The following is a 22,627-nucleotide window of genomic DNA, read 5'->3' on the forward strand; positions in this document are numbered from 1 at the left end:
ACAAAAATGATACATGCAAACAGATAGCATAATCCTAACCAGCAAACCATAACCTGTCTTAGATACCTTATTTGACCCCCTTTATACAAGATTTGGTGCCACTTCAGGACCTTGGTTGCAACAATGTTCTATACGGTCCCAGTTCAAGTCAATAACGTCACACTCCCTCAACACACACGCACTGTCCCTCACACACACACAGACGTTGTTGTTGTTGTTACTTCTTGGTACTTCCTGTTGAAATGCACAAGGGATTTATAATCTCTGTAATTTTATTCTTTCAAAGTTCATTAAGGATTACAGTATTGATATTTTAGTGTTTTGACTGGTCTGTGTATTTCATAATTTTATTTCTTGCTTATGCATAAATTTAATTCTTTGAGTAGTGAGTTCTAAAATGCCTTACCTGTACTTGCTGTAGTAATTATCATTATTACTTTTATTGCCATATTGTACTTTGTCATTCATTACTTAAAGCGGTACAATCAAATAATAGTATCCTTTTAGAATGTAAATTTTGCTTGTACTCACCTTAGCAATGCCAGTTTAAAAAATATTAGCTAAACACATAATTTTAGACACTGTGCAGATGAAGGACGCTTATTTTAAAATATTATTTTTAGTTATATCTGTAAAATAACTTAATATTCGTACAAAAATAAATGTGATTCCAAGTCTGATACTAATATTAATGATGGAGTCAAATGTTAGTGAGTCACACACATGATTGTGATCAATAAACATAAATGCCAAAATAATTAGATAAATAAATTCCTGTTCTTAATAAAAGAGAAAATAAAACCTTAAATGCATATGTTAAAATTAAGTAAATACATTTTTAGTGGAGTGAAAAACAATTGACTAAAATAAAGTGGGAGTAACACAGATTGTTACTGAAATTAAGCAGATTTTATTTATTTCTCCTAAATATAGTGTACAAAGTATCAAACTTGTGTTTCTGATATCTATGTTAAAGCTCCAGAATTGATACCTCAAGGTTTGGGATTGGGAATATTTTGCTGTATTATCTCTTGCTTGTTCTAAACTTACATATAAACTTAATATAGGGCTTTAATTGGTGTTTCGATATATGTTTTCTTTCTTTATATAGGACTTAGATGCAGTGCTCCTGTCAGCTAATTTCTAAATTATTATCTGCAAAAAAGTCTAGTTTTCAGGTTAAAGTTGTGCCCCCCACCAAATCTGAAATGGTGCTCCTGGTGAGCCAAGAGTTCCCAGAGGGCTGCAGGATGGCCATGGGTTCTGGCAAGATGCAGCCCTCATGTGACAGCACAGAGCCTGCCTTGAACTGCAGGCTGAGCACCAGGCATCACAAGCCGCAGCAACAGTGTAGAAATAAGAGTGGCAATACATCATATACCATGCTACCCTTACTGCTACGCTGCTGCTGGTGGTGGCGTTGCCTTCAGAGGTGGGTGGCTGCCCAGGCAGTGCTTAATTTGTGCTGGGGCTGAGCTCCTGCAACTCTTTCAATATAAATTAAGCACTGGGAGGAGGCAGCAGGGCCAGAGGTGTTGTGTGGGGTAGGGCACCTGAGGAACTTTTGGAGGACAGCGGAGATGGAGGGTAGGGAGCCATGGGGGCACCCATGGGGGCTAGAGGTGTCAACATATAAGTTTGCCCAGGGTGCCATTTTCCCCAAGGCTGGCCCTGACTGCTTTGACTAATCCAGTGCTGTCCTCCCCACAGCCATTTCTTGGAGGTTGAACTGCCCATTTTAAGGAGACTTTGGCAATGATCGTATCAGAAAAATGGGATAAACTGAGACTACTGGATAACATTTGTAAAACTTTCTCCAGTACCCTTTTCCCTTCATTCCTTCCCTCTAACAGCCGAACTTCAGTAGTTAATTTGTGTCAGGGAAACCAGAAGGGACAGAAACCTAATAGTTTGTCAATTCATACAGTAGCACAGACAGGCCGCCAGCTTAATTACAGTAATAAATCAATACCGAAGTTTATTGTTTTTAAATATCCTTTGCTTTAAAATAATTTTCTATACAGTAAGTCATTTAATTAGCAGTTTTATAATATCTGTCTTTCTAAAATTTTTATTACAGGCAGTTTTGCTCACAGGAGAACAGGGAACTGCAAAGACTGTAATGATTAAAGGTTATTTGAAAAAATATGATCCTGAAGAACATTTGTCAAAAAGTTTAAACTTTTCCTCTGCCACAGAACCATTTATGTTTCAGGTAAGATCATAGATCTTACACAGTACTAGTGTATTTTTTTTGTATAAATATTTAAAATGTACTTCAAAGTTCTGATGATAAAGGCTAGGATTTTCAGACGCTCCTAAATGATTTAGGAATGACTTATGCTGTAGGAATTATTTTGGGGAAGTTTCTTGGCCTGTGTTACATAGGAGGTCAGACTACATGATCACAACGGTCCCTTCTGTCCTTGGAATCTATGAAAGTCAATGGGTCTTGTTCTCCTAAATCACTTAGGGCTTGTCTACAGTACTTGCTGCATCGGCGGGCAGCAGTCTATCCAGCGGGGTTCGATTTATCGTGTCTAGTATAGACGCGATAAATCGACCATTGAGTGCTCTCCCGTTGACTCCGGTACTCCACCAGAACGAGGAGCGCAAGTGGAGTCAACAGGAGAGTGTCAGCTGTCGACTTACCGCAGTGAAGACACCGTGGTAAGTAGATCTAAGTATGTTGACTTCAGCTACACTATTCATGTAGCCGAAGTTGCGTATCTTAGAGTGACCCTGCACAGTACTGTAGACAAGCCCTTAGGCACTTTGGACAATTCCACACCAAATCACTTTTACAGTAAATTGATAATTCTGCTGCACAGGTTTCTTCATTCTTCATGAATGGGCTGTGCTTCTTTGCTGTGGAACTCTGAAACCATTTGCTGTTTTCACTAGGGGCTCCAGGACTAAGACCCACAGACCACTAGAAAATCCTATAGAAAAACTTAATGGTTTTGTTTCTCCCAACCACTTTGTTTTCTAACTTTATATTTCATTAATTTTTTTACAGTAATGATCTAACTTCAGCCTCTAGCTCTTCTCTCCTTTTCCTCAGTTGAGGAATCATTAGAGCATTGAGACTCAAATCTTCTGGGTCCTCTGGTGCAGCACTGCTCTAGCAGACTCCCTTTGTTCCCAACCATAGCTGCTGATAAACTATGGAAGCATAAAATCAAGTTCAACAGGTACTGCAGGGAGCATTTTAGGTGCTCAAGAGGGCAAATGCTAGGCAAGCCACTGACACCTGCACTGCCAGGGCAACTGCCAGAGCTGAATTAGTTAGCTGGTGCTGCTGTCTCCGTGCTCAAAGCAGTGACACCATGGTGGAAAGCCTCAAATAGGAGCAAGGATTCCCCTTCGAAGGGTTCTTGAATGGAAGGGGATGCCAAACAGCCTGCTCCAGGGGTCAGTCTTGCAAACTCCATGGGCTCTGGTCCCAGAAAAGCCAAAATTAAGCACTCTCTTTTAAAGACCTAACTCATAACTTTAATGAGAAAATGGTATAAAAGTCAGGGTTTAGATCTTTTCTTCTTTACTTTCCCATACTGAAGGAATGCATATAGGATACTTTCACGGTACTCTGTATCAGGCTCTGTGGCCCTGCAGTCTGTCTGGGTATGTAGAGAAGGCTGTTATTTCTGGGAAGTCCTGCCTCAGGTTCTCAGCTCATGGACCCCTGCTTTGCCAGAAAAAGTGGCTCAGATTTCAGGCAGCAGTATAATAGGAATTATGCCTAACTGGTTCTCAGTCTCAAGGACCCTCACTCAGCCAGGGGTGCAGAATCTCAAAGAGGTGAAGGGTCTCCTTACTGCTCTTCCTCCTTTCTGGGAAAATCCCTAAGTGGTACATATACCAAGATTAGCAGCATTCTGTGTCCAGGCACATTGGACTTCTCAATTGAATATTCACAGGTGTCAAGATTCATCAGAATGGCCAGATTAGACAAGACTGTGGCCTCTTTTTCTAGCTGACATCCCCTCCAAAAGGCAGGTTTCAGAATTAATACTTCTATCTAAATAAAAACTCATGTTGCACTTCTAATGAGGAAAAGTTTATCCTTATGCATCTAAAAATCCTTTTGGCTCAAAGTAAATTCTTCTTGCTATGCTTCTTGGAAAATAGTTCTCCTGTCATTTTATCCAATTCCCAAGCATCTTTTGGAAAGACTGGGGCATAACTGAAAGTTTGTAGAGCTCTAAAGATATATCTCAAGCATACAGAGTACACATGCTGATCATAACCTGTTTCTTATTCAGTCCAAAATGGCAGGGCCTTTGGGCCTCAAAGTTGCTGCAAGCAAGATGCTAAAATCCTGTGTCATTTGGCTTACTAGACATCTGGGAAATGTTCCAAAGGGAATCCAGGCACCCCCTAGTCTAATGCGCTGGAAATAAAAATGTGTGAGCCTCAGGGTAAATGTGTAGAGTGGCATCATTATCTTCAGAAAATGCATATATCAAACTCTGCGAAGTAAGTTTCCATTCCTCTGCATAGACATCCTTTGGGAAGAAGACGCTACATGGGTTCCCAAATAATTCCCTAATTTAAAAAGCCTTTGCTTTATAGAGGCGTAATTGTATTTCTTCTTCAAGAGATGTTGCTGTGGATGCTTCACTCCAGGTCAAGGTGCATCCCTGTGCCTTCGCTCAGAGAGTTTTACAGCAGTGCCTGTACGGGCCGCGCACGAGTGGTGCCTGCCTCGCACGCTGTCGGTGCCTCAATAGCGCATGCGCAGGCCAGACTCAGTTCCCTCTCTACCGTCCCGGCCTGAGACGGAGCTCAGCAGTCCTGCTCATTCTTCCTGGGACAATGATGCCCTATTGGAGTCCCTGGGGTTCTTACAGAAGACATTACAGAAGTCATCCCAGCCCACACAAGGAGGATGCTCAATCTTCTCCTCCACCTTCACACACTGCTATGGCTGTACAGGAGGAACTTACATTTCTACAGGGAGAAGATGTCGCACCCAACACCTCTCTACCCAATAACAATTCATCTTGGTCACCAGACGAGGCTATTATGCCGCTGCCACCAACAACGGCAGATGATTTTACACATTTCCAAGATTTATTTAAAAGAGTCACTAACAAGCTAAAAATCGCTCTTGGGAAGGTGCCAGAGACTTAACACAAGCAAACCGACATTTTATAAACCTTTGCTTCTTCCAAGATTGCATTGCCAATCAATGGGGCTATCCTGGAACCCACCAAGACCATATGGCAGACCCCAGCCATGATACCCCCAATGTGCAAGAGAGCTGACCGTAAATACTATGTCCCTTCTAAAGGATTCAAATTCCTTTTTACACACCCAGCACCCAACTCACTGGTAGTTGAAGTGACCAATCAATGAAACAAACAGCAACATTTTTGGTCCACTGCATCAGATAAGGACAGTAAGAGGATGGACTTATTCGGCCACAAAGTTTACTCGTTTTCCATGTTACAAGTTAGAGTGCAGTCTATGCGACTGTATTAGCCAAGTATGAGCACAGGAACTATGGAAAAGTCATGGAATTATTAATGACATTCCTGAAGAAAAACAACAACAATTCAAAGCTGTGGTCTCTGAGGGGCAGATGATATCTCGTACGGCTCTCCAGGCCACATTTGATTACTGCTGATACAGCCACAAGCTCCACCGCTAAGTCAGTGGTCATGCATCGAACCTTATGGTTGAGCTCATCCTCATTCCCACGGGAGATACAGAACGCCACAGAAGATCTCCCTTTCAATGGCGAGAAGCTGTTTGCAGCCAAAACTAATGAAGTGCTGCACACCATGAAAGACTCACGTGCTACACTGAGGTGTCGGGGCATCCACACACCTGCCACAAGAAGGAGACAATACAGATATCAGCCTTATTAACACTCACAATATCCGGCACACACACAACAACATCAAAGGCCATCAGCAGCACCAACGCCAGAGAAATAGATCTCAATGGCACGACCCCCCAACACCAGCAGCGTCTCAACCTCCTCCTCCTAATAAGCAGATTTGAAGCCTTGGTCGAGGGTATAGAAGACTGTCACGGGGCAATGACTCACCCCTGTGTTCCTGCTGCTGGCTCTCTGGGAAATAGCCCTTTTTACCAGCTCTGGAGCACCCTCTGCCGGTGTCTTGCCGTCGCTGGCCTCCGTGTCCCTCCCAGACTCCGGTGCCCTTTTACCTGGGGTGTTTCCCCTCCAGGCAATACCCCACAGATCTGGGTCTACCCTCCTCGGGGAACCCCCCAACCTCTATCCCCATCTTGCCTCAGCCTATGGGCTACTGCCAGTCACCATCTAGCCCCCTTTCCCTGGGGCTGACGGCAGTCTGTATAAGCCAGTCATCATAGGCAGGGTGGGTTTGGACCTGCTGCCTCCGCCTATCCTTGGGCTGCACTGTTGCAACCCCAGTACCCTGTCTTAGGTCGTCTGCCAGGCCTGCAGCCTGGGGCTTTTCCAGTCTGGAGCCTCCCAGCTCCTCTGGCCTTCCCCAGCCCTGCTTCACCTCAGGTACCTTCGTACGCTCCCCAGTCAGCCCCGCTTTTCCTTCTCTGCCACAGTCCTCTCCCCGGGCTGTTTTAAGCCTTTTAAGGCAGGAGTGGGTGACCACCCCGCTACAAAGACCTCCCACCTACTCTAGCACTCATATAAACCATCCACCCCTTTGGGCACTCTCTGCTCCCATTCTGTGCCAACTGGGTAGCTATCACTGCAGACGGATGGGCCCTAGAAGTCATCCGCTCTGGCTATACAATCCCCTTCCTGTCCATACCCCCCACCCACCCCTATCCCTCTTCAGGGACCCCTCTCACGACCTCTGACAAGAGGTTCAACATTTTCTGCAATTAGGTGCTGTGGAGACAATGCCAGCTCAGCACAGAGGGAAGGGGTTTTACTCCCACTATTTTTGATACAAAACAAAAGTGGGAGCTGGCGACCCATTCTTGGCCTCAGCCGACTAAACATGTTCGTCAAGAAGCAACAATTCAAGATGGTTGCCCTAACAGCAATAATTCCAGTGCTGGAGCTGGGAGATTGGTTTTCAGCCCTCGACATGCAAGACCCTTATTTTCACATCACTATGCACCCTGTCCGCAGATGCTTTCTCAGATTTGCCCTGGGCTCAGACCATTACCAGTACAAGGTTTTACCCTTTGGCCTCTCAAAGCACCCCAGGTCTTCTCAAAGGTTCTTGCGGTGGTAACGGCACATCTCAGGAAAAAAAGGGATAATAATCTTTCTGTACCTGGATGATTGCCTGCTGAAGTCACACACCTACGAAAAAGCCATCCTATTCATGCAGATGACTATTGACTGCTTCCAGAATCTTGATCTGCAAATGAATATAAACAACTACATCCAACCCAACAACTGGAATTCATAGGCACACACCTAGACTTGATAATGGGGTTCGCATCTCTACTGTCAGACTCTACACCATAAAGAATCTTGTTGGCCAGTTGAGGATCAGCCCATGGGTGACAGCCGCTGACTGCCTGCAACTTCTAGACCACATGGCTGCATGTACTTTTGTTGTCAAGAACGCACGCCTGTACATGCAGTGCCTACAAGGTTGGTTGGCCACCATCTGCAAACCAAACGTGCACAGACTAAACAGACTACTAACTATGCCGCCAAAGGTCAAGTATTCACTAATATGGTGGACTCTACCACACAACATGTGCTCCGGGGTCCTGTTCTCGCAGGATTCTCCCTCACTTATAATCATGACAGACGCCTCCCTCACTGGGTGGGGGGCACACATGGGACATCACACGACTCAGAGCCTATGGTCCTCTACAAAAACCATGCTACATATAAATCTTCTAGAGCTCTGAGTTGTCCAAAATGCCTGTCTCTACTTTCTCCCACTCCTCAAGAAACAAAGAATCAGGTGATGACCGACAACATCGCATGTACATTTTACATAAACAGACAAGGGGGAGCTCGATCCCATTCACTATGCACAAAGGCTAGGAAACTTTGGAATTGGTGCCTCCAACACAACATACATATCTCAGCCTCATACCTGTCCGGGTAGCAGAACACCACAGCAGACAAGCTCAGTCAATCTTTTCCCCTAGACCACGAATGGGAGATAAACAGTACTATCTTACACGGCATCTCCCACAGTTGGGTTATCCTCAACTGGATCTATTTGCAACTGCGACCATCACAAAATGCCCCAGATTCTGCTGCAGAGTGGGTCTGGGAAAGGACTCCATGGGGGACGCGTTCATGATCACATGGACCGACAACTTGTTGAATGCATTCCCACCAATACCACAGGGTGATACAGAAGATATGAACAGACAGGACCACGGTCATCCTAATAGCTCCTACGTGGTCCAGACAGGCATGGTACCCATTTCTAACACAATGTCCGCTTGTGCCCTGATCTCGCTCCCTCCCCTTCCGGACCTATTATCTCAACGCAGGGGCTAATTACACCAGCCCAATATAGCGATGCTCAACCTCAAGGCATGGCTCCTCAATGGTTCTCTACTGAACCCAACAAGATTGTTCCCAACAAGTCCGAACGGTGCTGTTACACAGCAGGACACAATCTACACATACTACCTATCTTCATAAATGGACTAGGTTCACCACGTGGTGTTCCACCAGGCACACCTCTCCTGCTTCTGCCCCTCTCTTACTTATACTGGACTGTCTTCTAGAACTTAAATTATCCGGGTTTTCCTTTAGCTCAATAAAAATACATCTAGCAGCAATCACAGTGTTTCACCAAAAAATCGATGACACAGTGATCTTTGCCCACCCTATCACAAAGAGATACCTCAAGGACATCCAAACCCTGTATCTGGACATTAGACCACCCACTCAGCCAGGGGACTTACACTTGGTCCTCAAAGCCCTGATGCACAAACCTTTTGCACCACTAGCAACCTGCTCCCTACTGCACCTATCCATGAAAGCTGCATTTTTAATGGCAATTACATCCATGGGAGAACTTGGAGCACTCATGGCTGAACCTCTGTACACTATCTTTTTGAAAGATAAAGTCACGCTTTGAACTCATCCTAAATTTCTCCCTACGGTGCATTCGTCCTTCCACCTCAACGAACCTATTCATCTACCAACCTTCTTTCCTAAACTGCATGTGAATCCTTGTGAAGCTGCAATGCACACCCTTGATGTTTGCAGGGTGTTATCTTTTTATCTGGATAGAAGTAAGCGGTTGAGAGCTTCCCCTAAACTTTTTATCTCAATATCAGAACACACTAAGGGCAAATCAATATCCACCCAAAGAATATCTAACTGGATATCAGACTACATCCACCTATGCTACCAATTAAAGCACATACAACCTCCAACTTCAGTCAAGGCACACTCTACTAGATCTGTGTCATCCTCTATAGCATTTCTGCATAACATCCCACTTGCAGACATAAGAACATAAGAATGGCCATAATGGGTCAGACCAAAGGCCCATCTAACCCAGTATCCTGTCTTCCAACAGTGGCCAATGTCAGGTGCCCCAGAGGAAATGAACAGAACAGGTAATCATCAAGTTATCCATCCCCTGTCTCCTATTCCCAGCTTCTGGCAAACAGAGGCTAGGGACACCATCCCTGACCATCCTGGCTAATAGCCATTGATGGACCTATCCCCCATGAATTTATCTAGTTCTTTTTTTAACCCTGTTATAGTCTTGGCCTTCACAACATCCTCTGGCAAGGAGTTCCACAGGTTGACTATGTGTTGTGTGAAAAAATACTTCCTTTTGTTTGTTTTAAACCTGCTGCCTATTAATTTCATTTGATGATCCCTAGTTCTTGTGTTATGAGAAGGAGTAGCTGACACTTCCTTATTTACTTTCTCCACACCAGTCATGATTTTATAGACCATATCCCTCCTTAGTCGTCTTTTTTCCAAGCTGAAAAGTCCCAGGCTTATTCATCTCTCCTCATATGGAAGTCACTCCATATCCCTAATAATTTTTGTTGCCCTTTTCTGCAAGGCTGCCACTTGGGCTTCAGAGCACACCTTTGCCAAAAATTACGCTCTCACACAGGGACCCCTGATGGACACTCAGGTGGGATGAGCTGTGCTGTCAATGGCTTTTTTACCAGATCCCAAGTCCCTACCATCCTCAGAAATGCTGCCTTTAAGTCACCTGGAGTGGAACACCCACAGGGACATCTCTCAAAGAAGAAGAGGAGGTTACTCGCCTTGTGCAGTAACTGGTGTTCTTCGAGATGAGTGTCCCTGTGTGTGCTCCACTACCCACCCTCCTCCCCTCTACTTCGGAGTTTGGAGTAGGCTCTGTTGTAGAGAAGGAACTGAGGAGTCCAGGATGCACACACACTATTGAGGCACCAGCAGCACATTGGGCAGACACTGTGCATGCGCGGCCCGTATGGGCACTGCTGTAAAACTCTCAGAGCGAAGGCACAGGGAGTGGAGTGGAGCACCCACAGGGACACTCATCTTAAAAAACATCAGTTACTGCACAAGGTGAGTAACCTCCTCTTTGGCTTATTATTCCACTGTAATTTATAATTGAAATTCTAGTTTATTCTTTCTCATCTTGCTTTAGTGATTCCTTACTCTTTATTGCCCATTAGTGAATTTTGAGAGGAGAAGCTGTGCACCAGAACTGAAAATGTCTTAGTTGATCATTTTCTTTTTGTTAGCAATTCCTCTCCTCAATCTACCACCCTAGTAGTTTGTTAAATGACCAAAATACAATTCAAAACTAATTGTTTTTTTCTCTAAAGGGAGACCTCAACACACCTTAAGGTTCATTAATATAATTTGAGATTATCATCTTAATGCTAATAATCAGTTGTTAGGAGTCTTTTTACGTCTTTGGAAAAATTCTTCTGGTGGCATGAGGTAATGGGGTTTTAGTCCTGAATCTTCCAGGAATAATTCCAGACTACCTTTGAGTTCCATGAGGGAGAGAGACAGCCTATTTGCGAAGAATGAGACAAGAAACTGCTGACAAAAAGAAAATTCTCAGATAAGAAATTTTCCATTATCTCAGGCAACACGCAGTACATTTTAAAAAAACCCTTTCCAAATATAAATATAAAATGTTTAAAAAATATGCTGGTATTGTAGATACTAAATTCAAACTTTTTCTTTTTTCTTCAGAGGACAATAGAGAGTTATGTGGACAAACGCATGGGAAGTACTTATGGACCACCAGGCGGGAGAAGAATGACCGTGTTTATTGATGACATTAATATGCCAATAATTAATGAATGGGGAGATCAGGTATAGAAGAAAACTTCATATAAGAAGATATGACTAAAATATATTTTGTAGTATTTAACAAAAATATTTGAATCTCAGATTTTATAAGTCAGATTTTTTCTCATATACAGTAAACATTTGACTCCTTTTTACAATGCAGTGTTTTTATTAAACTGTAAATCATAGAAAAGTCATATGATTATGGTGTAATTATTAAATAAACATCAGGGAGTAGAATAGATATTCTGAAGATATATCTTGGACTTAGGAGTCATATTTCATATATTATCCTTAACTTTGTCATATTTTTAAAAGCTCTAATGAAAGCAGTATAATCCCCAAAACAGCATGTTATTCAAATGTTCAGCCTGACATTAAATTGACAGGACCAGTCAGTTTTAGTAAACCATACATTTCTGCAAAAAAGTTCTGTATTATTTGTGGGAAAGCCATATGGTATCTTGTACACAGACAAAGTAGTTCTTAGTATTGCTCCTAGAGTTATTTAAAATAAGAATATTCCATTCCACTTTTCCCTAGATATTGTACTCTCCTCATTCTACTGTGCTTATCCAAAGCCAGTTCACACCACAGAAAACAGATGGCATGACACAGATGTGCAAAGAGCACAATTAATCTGTTTTCCTTGAACACACACATAAGAAAGACCCACAGCCTAGTATGTCTCTTGGCACCCTAAAAGCAAAGGAAAGAAGTCATGGAAGTTTCCATAACCAGATACGTAAGATATTGCCTTGTGGAAACATATAGGTGTTAGGAAACTCAGCTCCTGAGGGGATTTAGGACACACTCACTTCCCAAGGTCACCAGTAACCTATTGGATGGATACATTTCCTCATCAATGATTAATGGAGAAATTATGCTGGGGAATACTAAATATACTCATCTAATAATTTCCTTCTATTAATCTTTTCACCAGAACATCCCAACAAATGGGAAGACCAACTGATATAAATATTAGCATGAAGATATTTCATGGGCAGTATATGTAGCTAATTTTAACCTTATTGTTTGTATTATGGTAGAGCTTAGGTCTCCAGACAAGACTGGATCCACTTGCTAAGCACAGTACATTCATATATTTAGAAGCTGTCTTTTCCCAAAAAGCTTATAATCTAAATAGACAAGATAGAGAAAGGTTGGGAGAAAGCAAATAGCAGTATTTTCCCCATTTTTCAAAATGAGAAACTGAGCCATTGAGAAATTAAGTGATTTGCCCAAGGCCACACAGAAGTCTGCTGCAGAGTTAGGAACTGAACCCATCTTCTCTGACAGGTTTCAGAGTAACAACCGTGTTAGTCTGTATTCGCAAAAAGAAAAGGAGTACTTGTGGAACCTTAGAGACTAACCAATTTATTTGAGCATGAGCTTTCGTGAGCTACAGCTCACTTCATCATCTTCTCTGAGTACCAGTTCAGTGCCTTAACCACAAGATAATACTTCTTTATTTGGTCAAAGTGAGTAAGACAGTGTTTTTATTACATTTAGTAATATCTTAAAGCTCTGAAAAAAAATTTCTGGTGGTTTGCCATGTAGGAGGTGCTGTGGTCTGTATCTAGACTAAGATAAAAACAAATTTCTCTGAGGAGTAGAGGAGAGATTGCAAGAAGAAAGAAAATTAGAAGATGAGCATATTTCCATTTTCTTCTTTTGAAATGGTAATTAATATTTGTTTTATAATCTTGTAGGTAACCAATGAAATAGTTCGTCAGATGATGGAAATGGAAGGAATGTACAGTTTAGATAAACCTGGAGACTTCACTACAATTGTTGATGTACAGTTAGTAGCAGCTATGATACACCCTGGAGGAGGCCGTAATGATATCCCACAGCGTTTAAAAAGGCAGTTTACTGTGTTTAATTGCACACTACCATCGAATGCATCCATAGACAAAATTTTTGGTATTCATATTTTTTAGTTATTTTGATTTATTTTACTGTAGACTAATACATGTAAAATTTATAAACTTGTGTCCTGATTGTCCTCTTACATGAATTTAGATCAGGAGTAACTCCAATGAAGTAATTGGAGTTGTATTAGTATAAAATTGTGCAAGTGGGAGGAGAATTGGGCCTTGCATTAGAATGAGACAGTCAGATTCATTTGATTTGTGACTTAAAGGTGAATTAAATACTACTTCTAATTTTAAATACACAATAAATCTTTTTAAAAGTTTTCCGTTCCCAAATCAGTTAGAGTGAAATTTGTCATATTGGAAAGGGCCCATTCAAGCTCCAGTTCACTTCTTAAGTCCCTGGTGAAGACCTGGTGTAGGCCCTCTGAAATTAGGTGAGTTCCACCCTAACAAAATATATGTGTAGGCTTCTGAATTACGAACAAACATATGTTAAGAAAAGTTAACAGTTAATTAATGCTTTCCTCTCTGACCTCACAATACATGACCAATATAATTTCCTCTAAAATAGTTGATGATATTGCTAACATCAAAAGCCATGTAAGGAGCATAGCTCCCTGCACTGGTGCTGTTCACAACAGGCATCTTAGCTCCCAGTGCACTGGATGGATTACCCCCTGTGCGAGGAGCATCACAAGGAATTAAGTTCTTGCTGGTGTTCCACGCAGCCACCTATGCAGGAGGATTCGAGATGCAATTTACTCTTTGGTTTTTTAAACCAGTGGTTCTCAACCAGGGGTACACATACCGCTGAGGGTACACAGAGGTCTTCCAGGGTGTATGTCAACTCATCTTGATATTTGCCTAGTTTACAATAGGCTATGTAAAAAGCAATAGCAAAGAAACTAAAATTTCATACAGACAACTTGTTTATACTTCTCTATATACTATACACTGAAATGTAAGTACAATATTTATAATCCAATCAATTTATTTTACAGTTATATGGTAAAAATGAGTAAGTACGCCATTTCTCAGTCTTAGTGTGCTGTGACACTTTTGTATTTTTATGTCTGATTTTTGTAAGCAAGTAGTTTTTAAGTGGGGTGAAACTTGGGGGTATGCAAGACAAATCAGACTCCTGAAAGGGATACAGTAGTCTGGAAAGGATGAGAGCCACTGTTTTAAACTATTTATTATGGGCTAGATTCTGCCATTTATGCTTATTTTGAGTCACACCTTACTTTGCAATTAGTCTCATTGAAAAAATAAATAATTAAAAAATAGAGAACCCTGAACTCAGGACTTTGCAGGTAAACAGCCTTTTAAGTTAATCTAAATAATTAAATTTGAACCCAGGATTTTAGTTGTTAAAGTTTTTAATTCACTAACTCATAATTCTATTTACATCTGAGCATATCATTTTTAAGTTGAGCAATGCCTTTGTCTTTTAGCAAATTATCTGTCCTTTTTCCACTCTTTTCCTTTCCAATTTCTCTCCCAGTCAAATGTCTTCAGCTGAGTTAGAGGTTCTGTACCTATTATTCTCACCAAGCGTCCCTTTTCATAGCTGTCTGGATTTGGCAGGTATGATCTGGTTGTGTCATTTGTGGAATTTGTTTGGGTAGGATACAGAATAAATTTCAGATCTCAGAATAGAATTTAGAATTACAAAAATGAAAATTGCATGTTAACAAGAAGGATTCTATATTATACTTTTCAAAATCTGTTTATTGAAAATAGACTTGCAAACAGTCATGATTTTCATCTTTCCTTCTGCCCCCATAAATCCCTACTAATTCACATGAATAGTAGAAAAAAAAACAGTAGACCCAACTTTTCTTAGGATGCAAAGGGAACATAAGGCCAGCTTAACAGGCTACTTGGGAAATCCTCCAGCCTAGGGGGACTCTCTGAATGCAGGTGCATTGGCTCTGCACTTCAACACTGTGCTACCTCCAGCATAGGGGCATGGCTGGGGGTAGAGGGTTTGCAGCTGGAGTGTTTCTATACTTCAGCTGGTTTTGGCTGCTTGAACAGCCCATTGAGGCCATAGATAAATGGGCATAGGTTAGAACAGTCCTGAAGTTGCACTGATTAAGTTAGGATTGAATGGGCCCCAGAGCTGGGGTGCTGCAAAGGTAGTATAAAGCCAGCTTTGCACACTACACTCCTACTCTGTGGGTCATGGGCCAAACTTAGTTCAGTTGGATCCAAGAATCAGGACCAGTGATGTTAGCAAGGCTATTGCTAGACACTTTATTGGGGTATTACAGTCATTCTATTTCTGTGCTCAACAAAGCAAAATGTATACTACAAAGACTGCTCACTAGGGCAAAGAAAGTAGCCAGGACAAAAGAGACACTGAGTTCCATTTTTTCCTTGGCTCTGGAAAATTTTACCCTTCAGGGAAGTTACTCCTGCAAGTTCAGCTCCCTCAGCTCTGCTATCTTCTGCTGTGCTTTTATTTGGTGGGCTCCTATATTATCTTATTTTTAACATTAACTCTGTCTCCTTAACATCACTTATCTTCCTCTTTCTTTATGACAACCTTTATGTTCATTATCACTTGAAAGAAACTTAAGGTTTTCCTGTTGCATATATGAATTAAAAATAAGGTAAATAATACATACATACTTGTGGGCATAATTGTAAGCTTGTGATTAGTCCCATTTAGGTCAACAGGACTACTCATGTGCCTAATGTTAGGCATGTATAGAAATATTTGCACGACTAATTGCTGTGTTTGTACCTATTTTTTCTTCTTCAAGTGATTATCCACATGAATGTCACTTCGTGTGTGCATGCACCCCATGCTTCTAACATCAGATTCTTTTGGACAGCAGTGTCCGTCGGGGCTGCACTTGTGCTCTGAGTGCTCTTGCATCCCCCCCCCCGACCTGAGCGCATAAAGTGTGGAATGGACCCAACTTTCCCTTAGTTCCCTCTTACCACACATGGCTGTGAGATGGAACTCCTACAATTCCACTCCTCTGCACTCTGAGACTTTACTGATTTTGTGTATATCTATCTATCAATCGATACATAGATATAAGTAAATAGTGATATTAGTGCAATTAGTGTAATTGTTTTCTTTTCTATACCTGTTTGCTATACATACATATATAAAAAAGCTTTTTATGAGGGCTAGGAACTTCCTTGGTACTGGAATTTAGCCACTATGATTGAAATGAAGTCCCTGAAGTTCAAAAATTTTCCCTCCTATGATGCGGTTATTTAGCTTAATGATGGGACTTGAAGTGCCATTTTTATCTTGGAGAGGGGCATATCCCTGATAGATGCTCACTCTGTTTCTCCTTCTCCAAGAGAACGTAGAAGGTGAGAGAGGCCTATCATATACTTTTTCTTCTGGAGTGCTCAATGAGATCCTCCTCAGAATCAGAGAAAAAAGAGCCTACTGGGCCTGAACAGGCTTCCTTGGCTAGTACTTCTGTGAATTGCAGCTCAACTCCAGGCTCCTTGGCTCAATCAAAGAAACAGTCATTCACTGAGACTGGCAGCACAGCTATGTTCTCCTTCACCCAGTCATCTGAAAAGGGTAGGATGGAACATCATTCCCAGAGTGAGCACAGGCCTAGGTCACCTTTCCTGGGATCCAGTAAAAGGAGCCAGAGATCTCCTTGGGCTACTCAGCCAAATGGTGTTTCATGGCCCAAATCAGGTCCCTCTGATACCCTGATAAAACCCAGTCACCAAACATGTATGGTAGTGTCTCAGGAAGAGGTCTGCACTTAGCTGTTACCAATCTCTTGGTATGAACACACAGTGCCATGATTCTGGTACTTACTGCTGTGGTACAGATGTTTTCAGCACCAACTTTCTGAGCATTGACTTTTTTTTGGTACCCAGTGATCTTACAGTGACTGGACAACCTGAGTCACTATTATTATCCCCACCTGTGAGAGTGTCCTATATGGCACAAGTAACCAGAACTATTACGATACTGGTCACCTCTCCAGTTCTGGTGGTGGGAGAGATTCAAGCTTACTCCAGGACTCTGGTTAGGGTTGCCCCACCATCAGAGAAGGAGTGCTCTTACTCTTCCTCCCCTTCTGAATTGTAGTAGGGAGGTATCCCCCACCACTCTCCTCATTCCCATTCATATTACCATGCTAGTCTGATTGGAATCTAGGAGCTGTCACTGTCAGCATAGAGACCTATGGACTCTAGGAAAGAACACCTACCCTGGGATTCACCCCATGGCCCCAAGTCCCTCACCCCTATAATGTGCAATCTTGGCCCTATTGGGCCTCTGGAGGGATGCAACCAGTGAAGAGTTCTACCTCTACAGCTCTCTCTAGGGTTAAATCTCTCCTCCTTTCAAAATTCATACAGTTGCTTAAGAGGAACAGGTGGCACAGACTCTCACTGTATATCAGAAAGACCAAAAAAGTGAGAAAGAACACCTGCAAATGGAGCAATACCTGATATCAGTAGCCATCCCCTCTTCCTCACTAGACGAGGCAGTAATGTCCCCTTCTTCCATTCAACTTGGTGTTTTCAAAATGTTTCAGGAACTTTTGCATCAAATGGCAGATACATTAGAAATGCCTGTGGAGGTAGTGCAAGGGAAATCACATAAGCGTCTAGACCTTCTACGCTTTTCTATGCCCCAAATATTACCCATGTGAATTAATGAGGGGCTATTAGAAGCAATAAGAAATATATGGCAGACCCTGTCATCTGTGACACCTATCTCTACAAAGGCAGACGGGCTCATCAAGTCCCTTAAGTTTGGTATGAATATTTTTATGTGCACCAGTTCTTCTTCGAGTGCTTGTTCATGTCGATTCCAGTCAGGTGTGTGCATGTGCATATGCACATTGGCCGGAAGATTTTTCCCTTAGCAGCATCTGTCGGGTTGGCCTGGGAGCCCCCTGGAGTCACGCCCTCATGGCACCTAATATATAGCCCTGCCAACCCTCCACCCCTTCAGTTCCTTCTTGCCGCCAGTGATGGTGGCTAGAACTTCCCTTGGCTCTTGCTCAGCAAGTTTCCTCTCTCTTCCATTGTATATAGTTAGTTATCAGTAGTGTTCCTGTTAATAGTTTAGTGTAGTATAGTGTTGTTGGGGGTTTTCCCCCACTCCGGCCCCAGCGCCGTGGCGTGTTGCGGTCCCCGGGCTTCAAGAACTGCATGGCCTGCGCCAAGCACATGCCGAAAAGTGACCTGCACTCGTCGTGTCTTCGGTGCCTGCGGGAGACCCATCAGAAAGATCGTTGTAAGGTCTGCTACAAGTTCTGCCCGAGAACACTTAAAGAAAGGGAACAGCAGCTGAAGGTGATCCTCATGGAGGCAGTCCTATGCCCCCACTCCGACCCGGGCTGGAAAGACCTGACCCCTACAGTGTCGTCCCTGACGCAGAGTGCCCTGGTGCTGTCGGCGAGTTCAGCACCAAGGAAGGACTCCTCCACGGACACCCAGCACCACCATGGTTCCTCACAGGACCCGTCATGGGGCCTTTCTGCTCCCACTTGCCGGTGCCTCAAAAGAAGAAAAAGCCAGCAACCATTCTCCTCCAGCTAAGCCTCGAGATGTGTGACCCCAGGTGGGCCACTCCTCGACATCTCCTTCCGGGGCCGTGTCGACTGCTGCCAAGCTGCAGCAGTCAAGTCTGGCCCCACCTCGATCACTGGTACCTACGCAGCAGCTGCAGCTCCTGTCCATGCCGGAAGCCTACCAGGCTGCTCGAGACCTCCTCCACCTAACAGCACCATTCTCGCCTGCCAAGGAGGAACCCTCAGTGCTGACGGAGCCGCGTCCTCTGGTGCACTCTAAAGGGAAGCCAGCTATGATGTCGAGGCGCACACCTTCGCCTTGTCCATCGGTGCCTACTCGCTCCGACAGAGAGCCTTCCTGCTCCCCGAGTTCTTGACGTTTGAGGCATCAAAGATCAGCTCCGCCGTGGTCTTGTGTCTGAGACCTCAGAGTCAGAGCCCAACTCCTATCGCTCGAGTAGGAGCAGAAGCCGTAGAGAGAGGTCGGGCAGAGACAGAAGGGAACATCATGCGTGGCCTCCGCAGTGGTAGAATCCGCCTCAGTGGCCCTTCTGGACCCCCTGGTCTTATCACCTGAGCCAGGGAGGAACCCAGGGCCCTCAGTCAGTGGCATCTTCAGTGGCCTCCACCACTTTTGTACCGCCTTCCACTACGCATCTGCCCCTGGCGCCTACAGTCCCAACGCCTTTGCCTCTGGCCCCGTCGTCAACCCTGGCACAACCTCCTCAAAGGTTCCAGCAGCAGAACCGTCAGGACAATTCCACATACCTGGCCAAGTGGAAGATATTTTCAGTCTGGTCAGCTCAGCGTTAGCCCCAGTGCCCCAGATTTTGGATTATCTTTTCCACTTGAAGCAAGAAGGTCTCTCCTTGTCTTCTATAAGAGTGCACCTGGCTGCCATCTCGGCTTTCCATCTGGGGGTACAGGGCCGCTCAGTTTTAGCTAACCCCCTGGTCACCCGCTTCCTGAAGGGCCTCGACAGGTTGTACCCACCTGTCCGCCAACCGGTTCCTGCTTGGGACCTCAACTTGGTCCTCTCTGGGCTCATGGGGCACCCCTTTGAGCCTCTAGCAACATGCTCCCTGCTCTACCTTTCCTACAAGGTCGCGTTCCTGGTGGTGATAACTTCAGCCCAGAGGGTGTCTGAGCTCAGGGCTCTAACATTGGAGCCGCCCTACACCATATTTTTTAAGGACAAGATTCAGCTCAGACCCCCATCTGGCTTTCCTCCCGAAGGTTGTGTCGCAGTTCCACATAAACCAGGACATTTTCCTCCCAGTTTTCTACCCCAAACCTCATGCAAGTAGCAGGGAGCAGAAGCTCCACACTCTCGACGTCCGCAGAATGCTGGCCTTTTACATCAAGAGGACAAAACCATTCAGGAAGTCGGTACAGCTCTTTGTCACAGTAGCGGACAGGATGAAAGGTCAGCCTGTTTTGACACAGCGCATTTCATCATGGATTGTGACCTGCATTACTGAGTGCTACAATCTAGCAAGTATCCCAGCGCCCCCAATAACGGTGCACTCTAAAAGAGAGCAAGCTTCATCAACAGCTTTCCTGGTTCAAGTCCCCACCCAGGAAATCTACAGGGCAGGTGACTTGGTCATCAATACACACTTTCGCTGTGCATTATGCGATTGCTAGACAGGCCAGAAATGATGTGGCCTTTGGTAGAGCAGTACTCCAATCAGTGGACAGCTCTGACCCCACCTCCTGAATTTGCTTGGGAGTCACCTGATTGGAATCGACATGAACAAGCACTCGAAGAAAAAACGGTTACTCACCTCTCGTAACTGTTGTTCTTCGAGATGTGTTGTTCATGTCCATTCCAATACCCACCCTCCTACCCCTCTGTTGGAGTAGCTATGAAGAAGGAACCGAAGAGTTGGCAGGTCGGCAAGGCTATATATTAGGCACCATGAGGGCGCAACTCTAGGGGGTGCCCAGGCCGACCGAATAGATGCTGCTAAGGGAAAAATATTCCAGCCAACAGGCACATGCGCATGCACACACCTGACTGGAATGGACATGAACAACACATCTCGAAGAACAACAGTTACGAGAGGTGAGTAACTGTTTTTTTCTTGATCTGTGATAGTAGCATCAATGCAAGAAAGGTCATGACAGCAGGGATGCCCAAAAACAACTCCAAAAGATAATGATTTGAAAAAAAATGTATTTAGCAAGAAAAAATACTCATCAAATCTGCAAATTCATATTGCAAATTACCATGAGCTCCTAGAAAAGTTTGATTGTCTTAATAGGGACAAACTATCAGAATTTATTTAAAAACTCCCTCAATAAAATAGGGAGAAACTGAAATCTTTGTAACTGAGGGACAATTGGTGACTCATACATCACTACATAGCATTAGATATGTTGGCCACTGTAGTACAATCAATGGCTACATCCATCGCCATGTTCAAGATTTCATGGTTACAATTTTCAGGCATACCAAAGGAGCTTGAGATAAGTGAGGACTTCCTATTAAAAAGTTGTTACCAGTCCAACGCTAGAACCAATGAAGACCTGCACTCTCTGCGTGATTTGAGAGCCACTCTCAGTTCCTGGCAGTTTACATGCCAGCCCGTAGAAAGCAGCCAGGTCACAAAGTTACTCTAGATAAAGACCTATTATTACAAACCACTAAAATCATCAAAGCCATTGGGGAAGAAATAGAAGGCCCTCTGTCTCTTCCTCTGCAGCTGCACATCCCATGTCCACCTCAAAGCAGTAAGTTTGATGCCAACTTCAAGAGCCATGCGGAGACTTTTGAGTATCTATACCCTTCCCTCTATTTTTTTGACACCAGCTTTTGAATTTTTAGAAAGCCTGGAATTGAATTACCTTAGACAGTTGTGTTTTAGGGGTGATCAGTGTGGGGATTCTATTCAATTTCAGTCTCTTCCTATCTCCTTCCCCCCTTTCCTAGCCTCTTTGAGGGCCCTCTCATGAGATATTATTAAAGTAAGAAACATCTCCCTTCTAAATCTCATCACACTGGAAGACCTGCCTCTGCAGTTCAGAGGGAAAGTATTTTACTCACATTACTTTCTTATCCTGAAGAAGAAGGGGAGCTGGTATCCAATCCTTGATTTGAGGTTTATCAGCAAGTTCATCTACCATTTTTAATTCAGGAGGGTAACCCTAGGCTCAGTATCCTTAGATTTCTTAGACTGGTTTGTGGTTCTCAGTTTCTAAGAAACATACTTTCACCTATCCATTCACTCAGCACACAGAAAATACTTGAGATTCTAAGTGGGAACTTCCCACCACCAGTATTGACTTCTGCCCTTTGGTCTTTCAGCTGTACATACCAGAGAATTTGCCAAGTGCATGGCAGTCATGGTGGCCTATATAAGGACCTAAGGGAGTCAGATATACCCAGACCTCCATGATTGCCGTGTTCAAGGAAGTGAATGTTCCATTCACAAAATCCTACATCTTTTCACCACACTGGGTCTCAGGAAAAACAAAAAAAGGTCATTATTGCTGTTGACCCAGAAAAGAGAGTTGATTGAGGTAGTGCTGGTGGATTCCACATCAGCTGAGTTTATCTGCCATAGGGAAGACTCAAGACCATACTAGATCTCATCAGCCAGCTGTAGGCTTACCCACAAATGTCTGTAAGTGTATGCCTTAGACACCTGGTTCATGTGGCCTCTTAAGCGTACATTATACAGCATGCTAGACATCACCTACATTCCATGCAAGGGTGGTTGAAATCTGTGTATCTACCCAATAGACATCACATGCACATGAGGGTTCAGGTTCCTCAAAAAGTCTTGTATCATTAAACTGGTGGAAGGACCCTTTCCAGGTATGCAAGGAGTACTGTTTTCTCCTCCCTCCCTACCAAGAAACTGGTCACAGCTGCCTCCATACTTGGGTGGGAAGTTCACCTAGACTCCTCACAGACACAAGAGTTCTGGACTCCTGCAGATACTCACCTTCAAATAAAATTTCTGTAACTTAGAGCTATTTGTCTAGTGTGCACAACATTTCTT

General features: G+C 43.6%; 1 protein-coding gene across 1 annotated transcript in view; it reads left to right on the forward strand.

The window, feature by feature from the left end:
• Positions 1-22,627, forward strand: part of DNAH8 (dynein axonemal heavy chain 8) — a 583,322-nt gene that overhangs the window by 418,498 nt on the left and 142,197 nt on the right. The window contains exons 55-57 of the mRNA XM_078852248.1: positions 2,081-2,215; positions 11,120-11,242; positions 12,931-13,144. Of these exons, the coding sequence (XP_078708374.1) occupies positions 2,081-2,215; positions 11,120-11,242; positions 12,931-13,144 (472 nt within the window). The remainder of the gene's footprint in view (positions 1-2,080; positions 2,216-11,119; positions 11,243-12,930; positions 13,145-22,627) is intronic.

Source organism: Lepidochelys kempii, chromosome 3 (genome assembly GCF_965140285.1).
Source record: "Lepidochelys kempii isolate rLepKem1 chromosome 3, rLepKem1.hap1, whole genome shotgun sequence".
Classification (NCBI taxonomy): domain Eukaryota; kingdom Metazoa; phylum Chordata; order Testudines; family Cheloniidae; genus Lepidochelys; species Lepidochelys kempii.